The following is a 16,427-nucleotide window of genomic DNA, read 5'->3' on the forward strand; positions in this document are numbered from 1 at the left end:
GAGCCCACTCCCTGCATTTATTCACTGCAAAGCTTCTCAGGACGCCGAGAACAACGAATAATGGGAATACAGGAAGGAACTGCAAAGGGAAAGAAGTTTAAGGGAAGAAGGTGGAAGGGTAGGGGAGTTAATGCCGAGGTGGGAACCCAGTATCTTTCTCCCCGCCAAATCCTGCAGCCAGTTCCCTCCAAAAATTTTAAAGGATTCCACTTCCAGATACTCGAATCCTGGTCGAAACCGAAAGCCCCAAATCCTCCGCACTTCGCTGCCAGTCCACGGCAAAAAAGATGGAGCAAGCGGGGACTCTGGGAAACCACGAAGTGACGTCATATCCGACCAAAACAAAAAATGGCCGAGCAATTTCTAGCGGGCGTGCCCTCTGAATTAACAACTGGGCGTGCACCAAAGCAGATGCACGAGTGACGTCATTACGTTAGTGTCGGGCGCAGGTGACGTGATTACGTTAGCGTCGGGCACTGGAGTATTGAAGTGAACCTGAGCCCGCGCAGACTTAGAAAACGCCAGTGAACCTAAGGATGGCGGGTACTGGTTTGGTAGCTGGGGAGGTTGTGGTGGATGCGCTGCCGTATTTTGATCAGGGTTATGAAGCGCCTGGTGTTCGCGAAGCGGTAAGTTCGGGATTTTGTGTAACTGGCCCAGCGCTTGCTGGCCCATAGTGCCGGAAGAAGCGCCTAACAATTTTCTGCTCCTACCCTGGCCCCTTCTCGTCCTTAGGCTGCGGCGTTGGTGGAAGAGGAAACTCGCAGATACCGACCTACGAAGAACTATCTAAGCTACCTGACGGCCCCGGATTATTCTGCTTTTGAGGTAAGTGTGATGTTTTGAGCCCAGCGCACAGTGAACCCTTTTGGATCGAGAGCCTTTGCCACTTAAAAGTGAATTGTAAATTCCAGCTAAGTGTTACTTGCTTCACTACTACTAACCCTGTTGTCAGTATTGTCAGTCAGTTGAAAATAGCTGCATAGATAAGCCTTCTCCAGAGTTCTGAGACCCACAAGACTTCCTAGAGCTCCGCAGACTGACCTAACAATACAAAAATTAGTGTTACGTCTTTCCAAGATAGGTTTTTTGCGTAAATTCTCAAAGGTATCCTCTTCCTCTAAGTATAAAACAAGTGATCTAGGCTTTTTTTTAAATACACAAAAGCCTAATTACCTAAGCTTCTGAGCGCCACAGGATTGCGGCCTTTGTTTCAAAGCCTAAATATTTACTGAATGTATGTCGTTGATTGTAGAGACAAATAATATCTAAGTGAACCATATCGAACCGTTTGGATATTCAGCCTAGAAGTGCAACCAAAATACTGTGGGTGGTAGCTTAGTCGCTAAGTCGTGTCCGGCACTTTGCGACCCCCATGGGCTGTATGTAGCCGGCCAGACTTCTCTGTCCATGGGATTCTCTGAGCAAGAATACTGGAGTGGGGTTGCCATTTCCTTCTCCAGGGGATCTTCCCAACCCAGGAATCGAACCTGAGTCTTCTGTACTGCAGGCAGATTCTTTACCAACTGAGCTACAAAGGAAGCCCATCCAAAATACTGTTTAGGGTCTAATTGTTGTTTAGTCGCGTAGGAGTGTCTGAGACCCCATGGACTGCGGCGCACCAAGGCCTCCCTGTCCTTCACTATCTCCCAGAGCTGGTTCAAACTCGTGTCATTGAGTTGGTGAGAAGTGGGCGGCAGAGGATAAGATGGTTGGATAGCATCACCGACTCAAAAAAATAATGGTTAAGTTTTAAGTAGGAGAGAGATGTTCCTACTGGCACGCTTGTTTTCCCATGATTTTTTCTAAATGTTGTTACCCAAATATAGGTGTTAGCACATTAAGAACTAAGGACAGTAATGAGTCCTTATTAGCTTGATTTCTGAAAGTTTCAGATAATTGCATTCAGTCACAAACTTAAATACTTGAGCCAGTTTTATGTTTAGCTCTTTTAGATACAACCTGTGCTTCCTATGTTTATAGTTAGTATACTGATTATTTCTGTCTTCCTATCTTTATAATTAGTATACTGATTATTTAGCGCTTTTTATAGTGGGAGCTAATAGTATACTGTGCTCACTATCTCAGTCCTAAAAAAAACTGTGTAAACTATATATGTTTAATATCCCTATTTTTTAGATGGGAAAACTGGAGCTTAGGCTAAGTAATTTGCCCAAGACCTTAAGCACTCCTCAAACTGCCTTTGAAACTGCTCTTTCATTAGTTCATTTAACAACTATTTCTGAAGATTGGTTCTTCACAAATTATTAGAGAACAAGAGTTTACATTCGAGAGTGTGGAGACAGATAAATCAGAAAATATCGAATTGTTGATAAAGCTATACAGAGAAAGAAAGTAATAATATGATGTAGAGTGACTAGGTGATTGCTTCATATAGTTTGATTGAGGAAGGCCTGTCTAAACTGAGATGAGAATGCTCCATGAACAGGGATCTTTTTCATCTTCTTCACCACTGTATTTTCATCACGTAAAACAGAATATAGGCACTCAAATATTTATCACTGAATGTATGAAGAGCTTCTAAGCCAGTTTAATGAATGCTTAATGTATGCCATTCATGCCTAGAATTTCTTTTATAACTTAGCCCTGTGAGTGCTGCCTCAGGCTTTGAAGAGAGTTAAGTTAAAAGTTCAGGTCTGTCACTTGTCACGAGTTAGGTAAGGGCTCTGATGCTACACAGCTGAGGACAGCTTGTACTGTACATTTGTAGTTTCTTTCTTACCTAATTGTTAATTTTTACTCTGTCACTGTGCATAGGGTTCTATCTAGAATGCCTTAGTCTCTACTGGAAACTAAATAACCATATTTTCTTAGAGTTATGTGAAGCTCAGCAGTAGTCCAGAAAAGGCTTTCTCCAACGAAGACATATTTAATGCAGAACTTTTAAACAGTGAATATGGACTTCTAGAACACCTTTTTAGCTTACTTTTCAGTCTAAATGAAATAGAATGTTGACTAAAACATTGGACCTAAAGAGGTAGAACTATACCACATTTTTTTGAAAATAGTAAGATTGTTAGAGGCTTCTCAGGTGGCTCAGGGGTAAGGAATCCACCTGCCAATGCAGGAGACATGTTCCATCCTTGGGTCGGGAAGATCCCCTAGAGGAAATGGCAACCCACTCCAGTATTCTTGCCTGGAAAATTGTATGGACAGAGAAGACTAGAGGGCTATAGTCCATGGGGTCACAAAAAAATCAGGCACGACTTAGTGATGAAGCAACAAAAACGGCTTTTCTTTGAGGGCCCCTTTCCATATGAAATGGGTGTATGCCTGTGTACTTTTCACATTCTAGAGAACAGTGACTCCAGAGAAGAGTTGGGGGTGGGGGGTGATCTATTATAATAGGTAGTAGTAAAGTATAAATATTTAAGTAGGTTAGATCCATTGTTTGTTTGGTGGTTTTTAATTTGTTTGTTGATATGGTTTTGGAAATAATTCTTTCTTCAATTTATATGTCAGACAGACATAATGAGAAATGAATTTGAAAGATTGGCTGCTCGACAACCAATTGAATTGCTCAGTATGAAACGGTAAGTCCTATTCTTGGTTCAGCTGGGCTCAGATCATTCTTTAATTTTAATTTATTAGTAAAACTTCTGTCAGTTCAGTTCAATTCAGTCTCTCAGTCGTGTCCGACTCTTTGTAACCCATTGACTGCAGCACACCAGGCCTCCCTGTCCGTCACCAGCTCCTGGAGTTTACTCAAACTCAAGTCCATTTTAAGTTGGTGATGCCATCCAACCATCTCATCCTCTTTCGTCCCCATCTCCTCCCACCTTCAATCTTTCCCAGCATCAGGGTCTTTTCCAATGAGTCAGTTCTTCACATAAGGTGGCCTAAATATTGGAGTTTCAGCTTCAGCATCAGTCCTTCCCATGAATATTCAGGATTGATTTCCTTTAGGATGAACTAGTTGGATCTCCTTGCAGTCCAAGGGACTCTCAAGAGTCTTCTCCAACACCACAGTTCAAAAGCATCAATTCTTTGGTGCTCTACTTTCTTTATAGTCCAACTCTCACATCCATACATGACTACTGGAAAAACCATTGACGGACCTTTGTTGGCAAAGTAGTGTCTCTGCTTTTTAATAAGCTGTCTAGGTTTGTCATAACTTTTCTTCCAAGGAGCAAGTGTCTTTTAATTTCATGGCTGCAGTCACCATCTGCAGTAATTTTGGAGCCCCAAAAAATAAAGTCTGTCACTGTTTCCACTGTTTCCCCTCTATTTGCCATGAAGTGATGGGACCGGATGCCATGATCTTAGTTTTCTGAATGTTGAGTTTCAATCCAACTTTTTCATTCTCCTCATTCACTTTCATTGAGAAGCTCTTTAGTTCTTTGCTTTCTGCCATAAGTGTGGTGTTATCTGCATATCTGAGGTTATTGGTAACTTCTGTAGCCATGTTCAAATGTGGAAAAGGAAAAAAAACTTGTCTGCTTTTGTATTAATACATGTTTTTTCATATAATAGTTACACTCATGGTTTATATAATCTTTTGTTAATGTTCAAAAATGTTCTGTTCACCATCATTAAAATATAAACTCTTTTAAAATCCAATAACAAGAGAATGGAAAATTATAATTAAGTTCATGTTTAAGAACTCCCACGGACATGTTCCTGATTAGACATGTAGTGCTTCACTCTTACACAGACAGTGTTAGTAAACTCAGAGTGCCTGCATAGTTTGACTTTGGTTCTACTGTCTCTCTTCCCGTACCACTTTACTGCAAAACTGTTTCTCCTTCCTCAGGGAAAAAACCCCAAACATTCTTTTGTTACTTTCTCTAAAATGGAGAATTCGGTTGCTTACCATCTGAGGTCCCTTCAGCTCTAAGATAACTCTGAAATGATGAGAATCAATATATAATCTGTCAGAGTGGAGAGGGCCACATGAACAGTGGAGTTATCCTCTCAGTATATGTACAGATTATAAGGGATTTGAGCCTATAGAACCAAAGGACCAGATTTCTTCTTTTCTTGTGCTCCATTTCCTATCTGGCCTGACATGATAAAAGCAGAAAAACTTCCAAGACTCCTTAGTTCTCACATTTCTAGGTGCTTCTGCTCTAAAGGTTTTCACAATAGTAGCTTTTTCATAACAGCATATTTTAAACCCATAAGTAGGTTATAATCCATTAAGCAGTTGATTGTCAAGTTTAGTAAGACATCATAGCACTTTTTTTAAGGAAGATAAAAAATATCAGAATGCATTGCATGTAAAGTTAAGTACTGCTTTGTGAAACTTCCGTTCAGTTATGTGTATTTGTATACTGTGTCACAGTGTAAAATATTTCTTACTGTGGGTTATGACCTGAAGTTCTCAAAATGCTACATTTATGATGCATGTGTAAAGTTTGCTTTAAAAAAAAAAAGAAAATGGTTTATCACTTCTTAGTCCCAGCTGCATGTCCCTCAATTTTTCATAGGAATGATGTGAAGTTTTTACAGTATCTAATAAAAATAACAAAATGGAAATTGTAGGTTAGTTTGTAGCAACTCAGTAATGAGCTGGGGTTTATGAAGAGTGTATGTTGCTGGCTATATTGGCAGTTTTGAAGGACTGGGTATTATTAAAAATAGAGAAAAGACTGAGTGTGAAATGTAAAAATCATTATATACTTTTGCCATCTTTTTCTCTAGGGGGTGTAGATATGTGGGTAGGAGGGTGGATAGATGTAGGTGTGTTTTACAAAATGATAGCATAGTTTTTCATATCCTGATTTTTTCCCTTAATGTATTGCAAACAATTTTAATATTCTAAGTATTCTTTAGTAACATCATTTAATAGCTAATATAACAGCCCTTTATGTGAATGTATACTGTAGCTTATTGTATCATTTCACATTGAAGTGAACAGTTTTTTGTTACTGTATATCATAATGCTAAATCTTACTTGTAAATTGATTCTTAGGATAAATAGGCTTCTTATTATTGCAAGGTCTACATGTTATCTTCAGTCTTCTGGTTGGCTTTTATTTTTCCAGTCTTCTGTTTTTACAGTGTTCGTAGACCTATGAGGCATTCTGTTGGGAGTAGAGAGAAAGATTTGGAGGAATATGTGGTTTTATTTCATTGTTGTTTAATTTCAGATATGAACTTCCAGCCCCTTCCTCTGGTCAGAAAAATGACATCACTGCATGGCAAGAGTGCGTAAACAATTCTATGGCGCAGTTAGAGCATCAGGCAGTTCGAATTGAGAATCTGGAACTAATGTCTCAGCATGGATGCAATGCCTGGAAAGTGTATAATGAGTAAGAAACCTTTTTTTTTTTAACCCATCCCACCTGTTTAAGGGGACCTAAACCTAACACATATATTGTGTAACATTGCAATAGCAAGTTCTGAGGTCTGATTTACAAAACAGCTTGGTAGTAGACTATAATCCTTAATGTGAGGGGTTGCTTATAACAGTCAGCTCTCATTAGTTGCGCTTTCTGCTTTTTAAAGTGGCCTTGAATACTGAATTAGCAAATACTGAACCATTTCATACATGTGTATATATATATACACATCTCATATAGACGATAATCTTACACACTTTATAACAACTCACCCTGACAGGTTCTGTATTTTATTTATTTTATAAAAGAGAAGACAAAGTTGAGAAGTGTTAAGTAGCTTGCCAGAGTTGGAAATTACACTCTCTCCTCTGGTTATCTCTTCATGAGACCTGGAACAAGAAGGTGGAGTATCTCCTTGTTCTGCTTTAGCTGGAAATGTGCATGTCCACAACTCTGATTTTTTTGCTGCTTTTGAGCACATCCACGAATGATCACAGAACTCTGCAAGGATTGATTTGGGGGTTACAAATAAATTTGAGTTAATAGGCAAATTCACTTGTACAGAATCTGCAGATAATGAAAATTGATTGTGAATAGAGAATTAACACTAGAAACAAGAGTGCTTCTGAACTCCTGTTTCTTTTCCACATAATTAGCTTTAGGTTTTGCTGTCTATAGTATTTAAAGTTCAGTTTCCAGTTCGTAAAAGTTAGTGGTTAGATGATCTCCATAGCTTCTTTGAGCCCTAAAATCCCACGTTTCTATTAACAGGTTAAGGCCATTGAACCTCATGACTGCATAAAACCATTTGTTAGAGGATGATTCCTGAAACAGTAAAGCAAAAATCACAAAATGATAAATAGCTTTTCTCAAGTTTTCAGAATCATCATTAAACTTTTGTGGTCACATAAGGATCTGTGGGCAAAATCCAGAATTTAAGAAACTGCAGAGCAAACAATTCAGTTTCTGTTGTGAATGCTGCAAGGCAAATAAAGAACAGTGGAGTTGGGACGATTAAGAAGTTTAAGAGAACAAATCAATCCAAAACAACGTGTATTTCATAAAGTGGGAAAATGTGACTTTTCTTCTCAAGAAGCTTTCTTTATCTAGTTGAGGAGGCAAGATATTCTAGCCCAGATAACCAAGTAGTGCACTTTGGTAGTATGGAGGCATGTGCTGCACTGTGCACTGTGGTCTGTAAACTACAGAGATCCAGAGAAGGACGTTAAGGACTAGGTCCATTGTACAAGGAAGAGATGTGAGGGTGGGGATTATTGAAGTACAGTTGAGTTTTGTGTTTGAGATGTACGGCATAGTGATCTGGTATTCTTTCAGATTATCATAGGTGATTACAAGATAATGGGCATAATTCCCCATGCCATACAGTATACCCTTGTTGCTTATCTACTTTACATATAATAGTTTGTATCTGTTACCTATCCCTAATTTGTCCCTCCTCCGCTTCCCTCACCTCTGTTAACCACAAGTTTGTTTTCAATATCTGTGCGTCTGTTTCTGTTTTGAGTGTATATTTTATTTGTATTATTTTTTGAGATTCCATATATAAGTGGTATCATACTGTATTTGTCTCTGACTTATTTCACTAAGCATAGTATTCTCTAGCACCATCCACATTGCTGCATATGGCAATATTTCTTTTTTTGACTGAGTAGTAATTCCATTGTTGATGTATACATATATGCCACCTCCTAAATTCAGTCATCTGTTGATGGGCACTTGGGTTGCGTCCATGTTTTGGCTGTTGTAAATAGTGCTGCTACAAACATTGGGGTGCGTGTGTCTTTTCAAATTACAATTTTCATTTTGTTTTCAGATATATGCCCAGGAGTGGAATTGCCATATCATATGGTATTAATAGTTCTATTTTTAGTTTTTTGAGGGACCTTCATACTGTTTTCCATAGTAGCTGTAGCAGTTTACATTCCCATCAGCAGTGTACAAGGTTTTCAGAAAAGGGTGAAATATGGATGTTTAGAGGAGAGTGAGAACATTCTAGGAATGGAGGAAAACATAGATGTGGGGCGGAGGAGAAAGAGATGCCTCAGATTGAACATTGCTTCCATAATTAAAGCTGTAAAGCTTTAATAATTATTCTTTACTTAAGGTCCAGGCTATTTTTTTCTTTCTTTTTTTTTTTTTTTTTTTTTGAGAAAAGCCAGCATAAAGCACTTTTATTGCAGTCATGTGTGGTGCAGCCGGTGGGGGTCGGCTGCGGGAGTAGATAGCCATGTCTCTCACCAGATCACCACACAGGACAGCACAGAGGGGAGACAGGGCAAGAAGCGCAGGGGGTGGGGGTCAGCTGGGGCAGTAGACAGCGATGTCTCTCACCAGATCACCACACAGGACAGCACAGAGGGGAGACGGGGCAAGGAGCACAGGGGGTGGGGGTCGGCTGGGGCAGTAGACAGCGATGTCTCTCACCAGATCACCACACAGGACAGCACAGAGGGGAGACGGGGCAAGAAGCGCAGGGGGTGGGGGTCGGCTGGGGCAGTAGACAGCGATGTCTCTCACCAGATCACCACACAGGACAGCAAAGAGGGGAGAGGGGGCAAGGAGCAGAGGGGGTGGGGGTCGGCTGGGGGAGTAGGCAGTGATGTCTCTCACCAGATCACAGGACAGCAAAGAGGGGAGAGGGTCAAGGAGCACAGGGGGTGGGGGTCGGCTGGGGGAGTAGACAGTGATGTCTCTCACCAGATCACCACACAGGACAGCACAGAAGGGAGAGGGGCAAGGAACGCAGGGGGTGGGGGTCGGCTGGGGGAGTAAGCAGGGATGTCTCTCACCAGATCACCACACAGGACAGCAAAGAGGGGAGAGAGGGCAAGGAGAAGCCAGGAAACTCTGAGATTAGCAGGGGGAGCTGAACATCAAAAAACAGGAGATGCTGAAGCTGTGATGACCAGCAGCATTTTCTTAAGACAACACTCAAGGATTTGTCATGATGGCTGCACTTTCATGGGTGTTAAGTGTCTGCAAACAGCACCTTCAATTTAACTTTCGATTAAAGTTCTTAAAATTTAGGAAGTAAAGCTTGGATAGCTATGTGATTACAAAAATCTTGGATATCCATTAGAAAAACCACAGGATGGAAATAAAAAACAAAGGCCATGAAGGTATCAGAGGTCTCTACTGGCCCAGGGAACAGACGTCTGCAATGTCCAACATCTCAGTGAAAACAATCTGCTTTCAAAAGGCAGAGGGTCTACGAGGAGGGTGAGGGTGGGGCAGTGGAGGCAAATGCTCTCCCCCTTCCCACTGCAGTTTTGGGTAGGGCTTTCAGTTCAACCCGAGGACATCTCTCAACTTGGAGAATAATTTGGCCCTCAAAAGCGCCTCGAATCTGCTATGGCTTTGCAGCACAGCAGCAAGAGTGTTTAATATATAATAGATAAAACTTTCATCCAAAAAAATAAAGATTATTGGACCCCACCCCCCCACCCTAACACCAATTCCTAGTCTAAAATTAACCCATTACTTGTGCTGGAGAAGGCAATGGCACCCCACTCCAGTACTCTTGCCTGGAAAATCCCATGGATGGAGGAGCCTGGTAGGCTCCAGTCCATGTGGTCGCTAAGAGTCAGGCATGACTGAGTGACTTCACTTTCACTTTTCACGTTCGTGCATTGGAGAAGGAAATGGCAATCCACTCCAGTATTCTTGCCTGGAGAATCCCAGGGACAGAGGAGTCTAGTGGGCAGCTGTCTATGGGGTCGCACAGAGTCGGACATGACTGAAGCGACTTAGCAGAATACTTAATTGGAAACTTAGATCCAAAGGACTGAAACTCAGTCTTCACCCCAAAACAAAAACAAACTGAGTAATTTGAGGTTTATGGCATTTGGTTCAGGTCAACACACATACAAGGAGTAAGGGGAAGAGCAAAGCCAGTGACAGAACACATTCAATCTGGGAAGATGTTTATACAGAGTGTAGTGGAACATCAGGAAGAGCTCCATACCGACTCTCTGTGTGTGTCTGGAGGTGGCAGATCCTTCTGTGGCACATCCAAGAATGGGGAGCTCAGGGCCGAGGCCACTCCTGTCATTCCAGTTTTAGAAGTTCCACGTCAAAGATGAGAGTGGCATTTGGTGGGATGATGCCTGGGTGCCCAGTGGCACCATAGGCATAGTCTGGGGAGATAGTCAGCTTGGCTCTCTGACCCATGCTCATCTGGGCAACCCCTTCTTCCCAGCCTTGGATCACCTCCTGCTTGCCCAGCACAAACTTAAAGGGCTTGTTTCTGTCCCGGGAGGAATCGAATTTCTTTCCATCGTCAAGCATCCCTGTGTAGTGCACCACGAAGGTCTGGCTGTGCTTCGGGAAGGTACGCCCGTCTACGGGAGAGATGGTCTCCACCTGTGCTCCCATGGCTGTGGTAGTGGCGGACGCTGGGTTGGCCGATGGGCTCCGCTACGGGCAGCGTGGACCAAGCAAGGTCCAGGCTATTTAACGTGATATTCAAAGCAAAAGTCTAGTCCTCTCTTTGGTGACTATCATAAAATCTGCCTCCGAGCCTTTACTCAGGCTTTACCTCCTCCTGAAATACCTTTTAACTTACCTACCCAAATTCAACTTATTCAAGTTGACTTTAATTATTATTATTAAATTATTATTATTATTAACAGATTAAAGCATGACTTTAATCTGTTTCCTTTTCTTCCCTGATTAAAATTCTGCCTCTGTTACTCTCCCTCTTTTGGGGAACTGTACAGATCACTGTGCGCATCACTTGTTTTCCATTTAATTGCGTAACAGTTTCTAGTGTCGGGCTTTCTTTTGCCTATTATTTTGTCTCCTCCAAACCCAGTGGATGTTTCTCCAGAGGAACTATACTATGTCTTATCAAAAGTAAATTTTCTTTCTTTGTGATAGGATTCACAGATGTCCAATATACTGGGCAGAAAACTTTTCAGTTTTAAGTAGGTCTTGGTGCAGAATTGCTTTAAAAAAAACAGTATTTCATTAATAAGAAGGGAATTCTTTACTTGAAACTGAAGGGAAACCTTCAAGGTCAGCCCCTAATTTTACAAATAAACAGATTTAGCCCTTGTGATATCGAATGACTCATCCAAGGAAGCATAGCTATTAGGGCAGAGCTGAGACTAGACCCCAAGTCTTCTGATTCCCATGGTACGGTGTGGTCAGTTTCAGCGTTCAGAATACTTGAGGAGGGACCTGTGTGTTTAAGAGGGAAGCTAGAAGAAGGAAGAAGACAACAAATACGCTGGGCTTCCAGAAAGAGGTGATTCAAAGGAAAGTTCCCTATTAACGGTCAGAGGTCAGGAATAGAGTACTGAGCTTTATTGTCTTCAGGGTGGAATAATTGTCAAAATGGGATGAGCTGAAAGAAAGCCTGGAGAGGCACCACTGTTTGAAGACCAAATTTCTATAGAATTATAGTTAGTTTTTGAAAATCAGTTGGTAGAGATAGGAGAATTAACTCAGAAGGGAAGCAGGAAATTTGAGCCACAAAAGCCCGGAAATAATACTGAATCTAGAGCAAGAGCATAGCAGAGCCAGTATGGTTGAAATGGACTCTACTGTCTTAAAAGGAAGTTGACAGGGTATGTGAATTATATCTTAGTAAAGCTGTAGTTTAGGAAAAGAGAGAGATTGAACTCTACCCTTGAGTCATTTCTTTAATGATAATTGCAGGGAACTCTGTATAACTCAACTTCTCCCCTCTGCTGGTTAGAGCTGATTTGGACTGGAATCTAAATCTACAGCCTTCCACAACAGTTCTTTTCTTCTCTGTAGTTAGCTGTAGACAGGAGGAGAGAGTGATACACTAAATGTAGGTGAAGAAATAGAGATAAAAGGAGGTGTACTCATGAGTGATGAAATGAGTGTACTCATCAGATATTCCCTCATCTTTTCCATGTAAAGGAAATAACAGTTTAAGACATGATATAAGTCCACGAAATCAGAATTATCAGTAAACAGCTTGGGTTCAAGAGTTTATAAGACCTGAATTCACCTCTGAGACTGAATCATGTATGTTACCTTGACCAAGTTACTTAATCTGAATATAGTGTCCTAACCTGTGAAATGGGAATAATGATGTCTACCTCAAAGAACTCTTGTGAGAATTAAGTTAGTATTGTAGAGTGTCTAACATGATGTTTGGCACAGGGAGCTCAAAAAATAATGGCTTATTTTTAGCAGAAAAACTTGGCCTTGTGTCAAGTAGACAGTGTACTTTTAGTTAGCACTATTTAATTTTAATGTACATTAATCTGATTTTCTTTTTTAGAAATCTAGTTCATATGATTGAGCACGCCCAGAAAGAGCTTCAGAAGTTAAGGTAAATTGTTTTTCTTTCTATTTTAGAATGAAGTTTAGGTGAATCCTTAGTAAATACAATAAGAAGGAAAAGGAACCACTGGACTGTGGTCATATGAGAGTAAATAATTGATAATCCACTCTGTCTACCGTTTAGTGTTGGGTTTGCCCTACCTGAGTTGAAAAGAAATAGACCTGAGATCTGAAAACATCTCTCCGGGGTCATTTGCAGTTTGCAAGTTTGCAGTTACTGAAATGATACTTTTAGAAGGAAAAAGTAGTAGAATAATATGTATAATATGATTTATATTAAATTAAAAACACACACACACCCTAATCTCTGTATGCATATACACATACAGGAAAGTATCTGAAAGAATACTCACCAAAAACTGAACAGAAGTTATCAGAGAGAAGGAAAAGCACATGGAAGGAAGGACTATCCATTCTTAAGCAATTAAAGACGTATTAGTTACAGACTTTTCTGTTGATTTTAGTCTTATGTTAGAATGTAGGTGGGTTATATAAATTTTTTTTTTTTTTTTTTCAGGAAACATATTCAAGACTTAAACTGGCAACGAAAGAACATGCAACTCACAGCTGGATCTAAATTAAGAGAAATGGAGTCAACGTGAGTATCTGTAATTCCATCACCTTTTAAATTGTTTGCCACGTGTTAAGATCAAGATTCAACAATATGATTCAAACACTATTCAAATGGAGTGCCACAAGTATCAAAGAAATGCTTTTCCGGAATCCCAGTCTTCACTGCTTCTGCCTGTTTCTGAAGTATGGGCTTGAAAGGAAGTTAGAGTTACACACAAAAAACTGAACCACTGCCAGTTTATTCTGATTTTAGAGCCCCCTGTTTTCCATCCACTACTACTGTTCTGAATGGAATTCTACCTTTTAAAAGGAAAAAAAGTCTATTTTTAAACTCTTAAAGGAGGGAAATTCCTTACTTTCTTGATCATTTGTGTATGTCTCAGGAGTTTTTCCCCTTTGTTTATATATTTTGTTTTTTAATGTTGTTCTTCATATACTCAAATTTGTACAAATCTCTGAATACAGTCATTTTTTTTCATCGTTTCTTTTCTTTTTTTTTTTTTCCGTTTCTTTTCTTTTTTGACTTGCTCTTTCCCTGATCTCCCTGCCTCCATCACCCACACCGTTGTCCTTACTCCACCTTCCCCTCACCCATGTTATCAGTCTGTTACTGCATCTTTCCACACTGTTCTTCAAGCTGATACAATCTTCTGCGTGTCCATGTGTGTTTGTTTCATTTGTCCTAGAGACTTTTTTCTGGGAGAAGGGGAAGATTCTTTGAATCTGTGGAATTCTATCTTAGCAGCTGTAGAAATTTCTTCATCATTTTTAACTATTGCCTTTGCCCTATTTTCTATCCTTTTCTAACCCAATTTAATACTAACTTCAACCACTTTTTCATATCTCTTCAGCTCTTTCTAATTTGTTCTTTTTTTACACTTTTTATTTTGAGATAATTGTAGGTTCACATGCAATTTAAGAAGTAGTGCAGAGAGGTCTTATATACATACCCTTTACTCACTTTCCCCCCTAATTGTGCCTCAGCTTTGAAAATGTAAAGCTAAAAGTGAAGGTTAGTATTATGGTTAAATATATATATACTGGTTAAAAATGTGTGTACTATAAATGTGTATAGTTACGTGTATACTATAAACATCTTGAAGAGAAATTTTGCTTTAGGTAATTTTCCCCTCTGTTTTCTTTTCTAGCTGGGTATCCCTGGTCAGTAAGAATTATGAGATTGAAAGGACTATTGTACAATTAGAAAATGAGCTCTTTCAAATGAAGCAGCAACACGGAGAGGCAAACAAAGAAAACATACGGCAAGACTTCTGAAATAGACTGGCTCGGTGGGTAGAGAGGAAGGTACGCTGGGCTTTCGTAGATCGGGCGTCTTAGCTATGAAGAACAGCATCTTTTGGAAACCATCAGTGGTTATATGTTTAGAAACCATAAAATGTGGGTAGTTGTATTCTATTTGTACATTTTAGTAAAATAAAAACTTAAACATGATGGTGGTTTGTTTTGTTTTGTGTTTTTGCTATTTAAAAAGGAGCTTTAGATTTCCAAGATTAGTATGGCTTTAGAATAATGTTTTTTTCATAAAATTAATTTTGAGTCACTGGGACCATATTTTGTACCCAAGAGATCCTTACTGAAAGTTATCAACATGTACAAGAAGTTGGAAATTTTGGTTTATTAATATAAGTATTTCAAATCAAGAGGTAGTTCTAAACAAAGTTTTAATTACCAAACAAGACTAAAGAAATACAGTGGCTCCATATATGTTATCTGTGATCATCATCACTGTAAGCAACAGTTACATAAAGCGTGGTATGTGCTGAGCACTGTTGTAAGCACTTTAGGTAGATGAACTAAACTTACATGAGTTAAAAAAAAAATGGATCCTCACAAAAGCCTATGGAATTACATATTCTTCTTATATACAAACTGACAGGTTCTGATGAAGTAATTTGCTGAAGTTTTTTTAGCTAGAAAGTGTCATCAAATTTTTGAATCCAGTAGTTAGCACCATGGGTGTGTTCTTATCCCTCTACTTGTAAAGAATTAAATTATAAAAGATTCCTAACCAATTCAGAAAAAATATTTGCAACATATCAAAGGATACATAGTCTTCCTGTACAAATCACTTTTACAAATCACTGAGATGAACTCCCACCAGAAAAAAGTTAAAAGATGTTTAGCATTAAAACCTAGAACTTGTCAAACCTATTATATTAATAGTGCTTTTTGTTGTTCAGTCACTAAGTCACATCCAACTCTTTGTGACCTCATAGACTAGCACACCAGGCTTCCCTGTCCTTTACCATCTCCTGGAATTTTCTCAAAATCATGTTCATTGAGTCAGTGATCCCATCCAACTGTCTCCTCTGCTGCTGCCCTCTTCTCCTGTCCTAAATCTTCCCCAACATCAGGGTCTTTTCCAGTGAGTCACCTGTTTGCATCAGGTGGCCAAAGTATTGGGAGCTTCAGCATCAGTCCTTCCAATGAATATTCAGGGTTGATTTCCTTTAGGATTGACTGGTTTGATCTTGCTGTCCAAGGGACTCTCAAGAATCTCCAGCACCACAATTCAAAAGCGTCAATTCCTTCGGACTTGGCCTTCTTTATGGTTCAACTCTTGCATCTATACATGACTACTGGAAAAATGATAGCTTTGACTCTACAGACGGTATAGTCCTTTTTTGGGGGCAGAGTATAATTGACAATATTAAGGGTCAGTGGTTTTAAAGCTACAGAAAAGTCCATAATTTGTATATGACTTTTTTTAAATCAAAATTTTTGTGTCAACACACTCATACTTTTTCTCGATATATAATAATAGGGAGTTTCATTTGTGATCTATCAGATATTCAATATTATTAGGTAGAGCTCATACCATCAGCTTTACTCATCTTTTATATGGCAGTATTTATATATTAAATATTTTCATATGTTGCTCTTAAAAATGACTGGAAAATGAATATATGAAATTTGTTGAAACTGGCAAGTCTTGAGCTTCAGTCAGAAGCCCATTGGTCCTGAGCTGTTGACTGCTTAATTAGAGAAGGACAATAGGGAAATGTATGAAGTACTTAGAAAACGTCCAAAAAAAGGTACAGTGGTGAAGTTTAAAAATCTTAAATGATTTAGAATCAGCATCTAAAATGCATCACAATAGCCCAAACCCTAGGAAAAGTTCAGTAGCATGTTAAGACTGTTGAAGATAAAGCTTGCTATGTATGTCTTTATCATGGGGAGGGGAAT

The 16,427-nt window shown here is 39.5% G+C and overlaps 1 protein-coding gene and 1 pseudogene across 1 annotated transcript; one reads left to right on the top strand and one right to left on the bottom strand.

The window, feature by feature from the left end:
• The first annotated feature begins 442 nt into the window (after positions 1-442).
• Positions 443-14,672, top strand: BCAS2 (BCAS2 pre-mRNA processing factor). The gene is made up of 7 exons (XM_019956763.2): positions 443-629; positions 736-828; positions 3,484-3,554; positions 6,114-6,275; positions 12,586-12,636; positions 13,165-13,245; positions 14,369-14,672. The coding sequence occupies exons 1-7, from the start codon at positions 537-539 to the stop codon at positions 14,493-14,495; spliced, it is 678 nt and encodes a 225-aa protein (XP_019812322.1). The 5' UTR covers positions 443-536; the 3' UTR covers positions 14,496-14,672.
• Positions 10,278-10,700, bottom strand: LOC109555895 (peptidyl-prolyl cis-trans isomerase FKBP1A pseudogene; annotated as a pseudogene).
• Positions 14,673-16,427: the final 1,755 nt, after the last annotated feature.

This window comes from Bos indicus, chromosome 3 (assembly GCF_029378745.1).
Source record: "Bos indicus isolate NIAB-ARS_2022 breed Sahiwal x Tharparkar chromosome 3, NIAB-ARS_B.indTharparkar_mat_pri_1.0, whole genome shotgun sequence".
NCBI lineage: Eukaryota > Metazoa > Chordata > Mammalia > Artiodactyla > Bovidae > Bos > Bos indicus.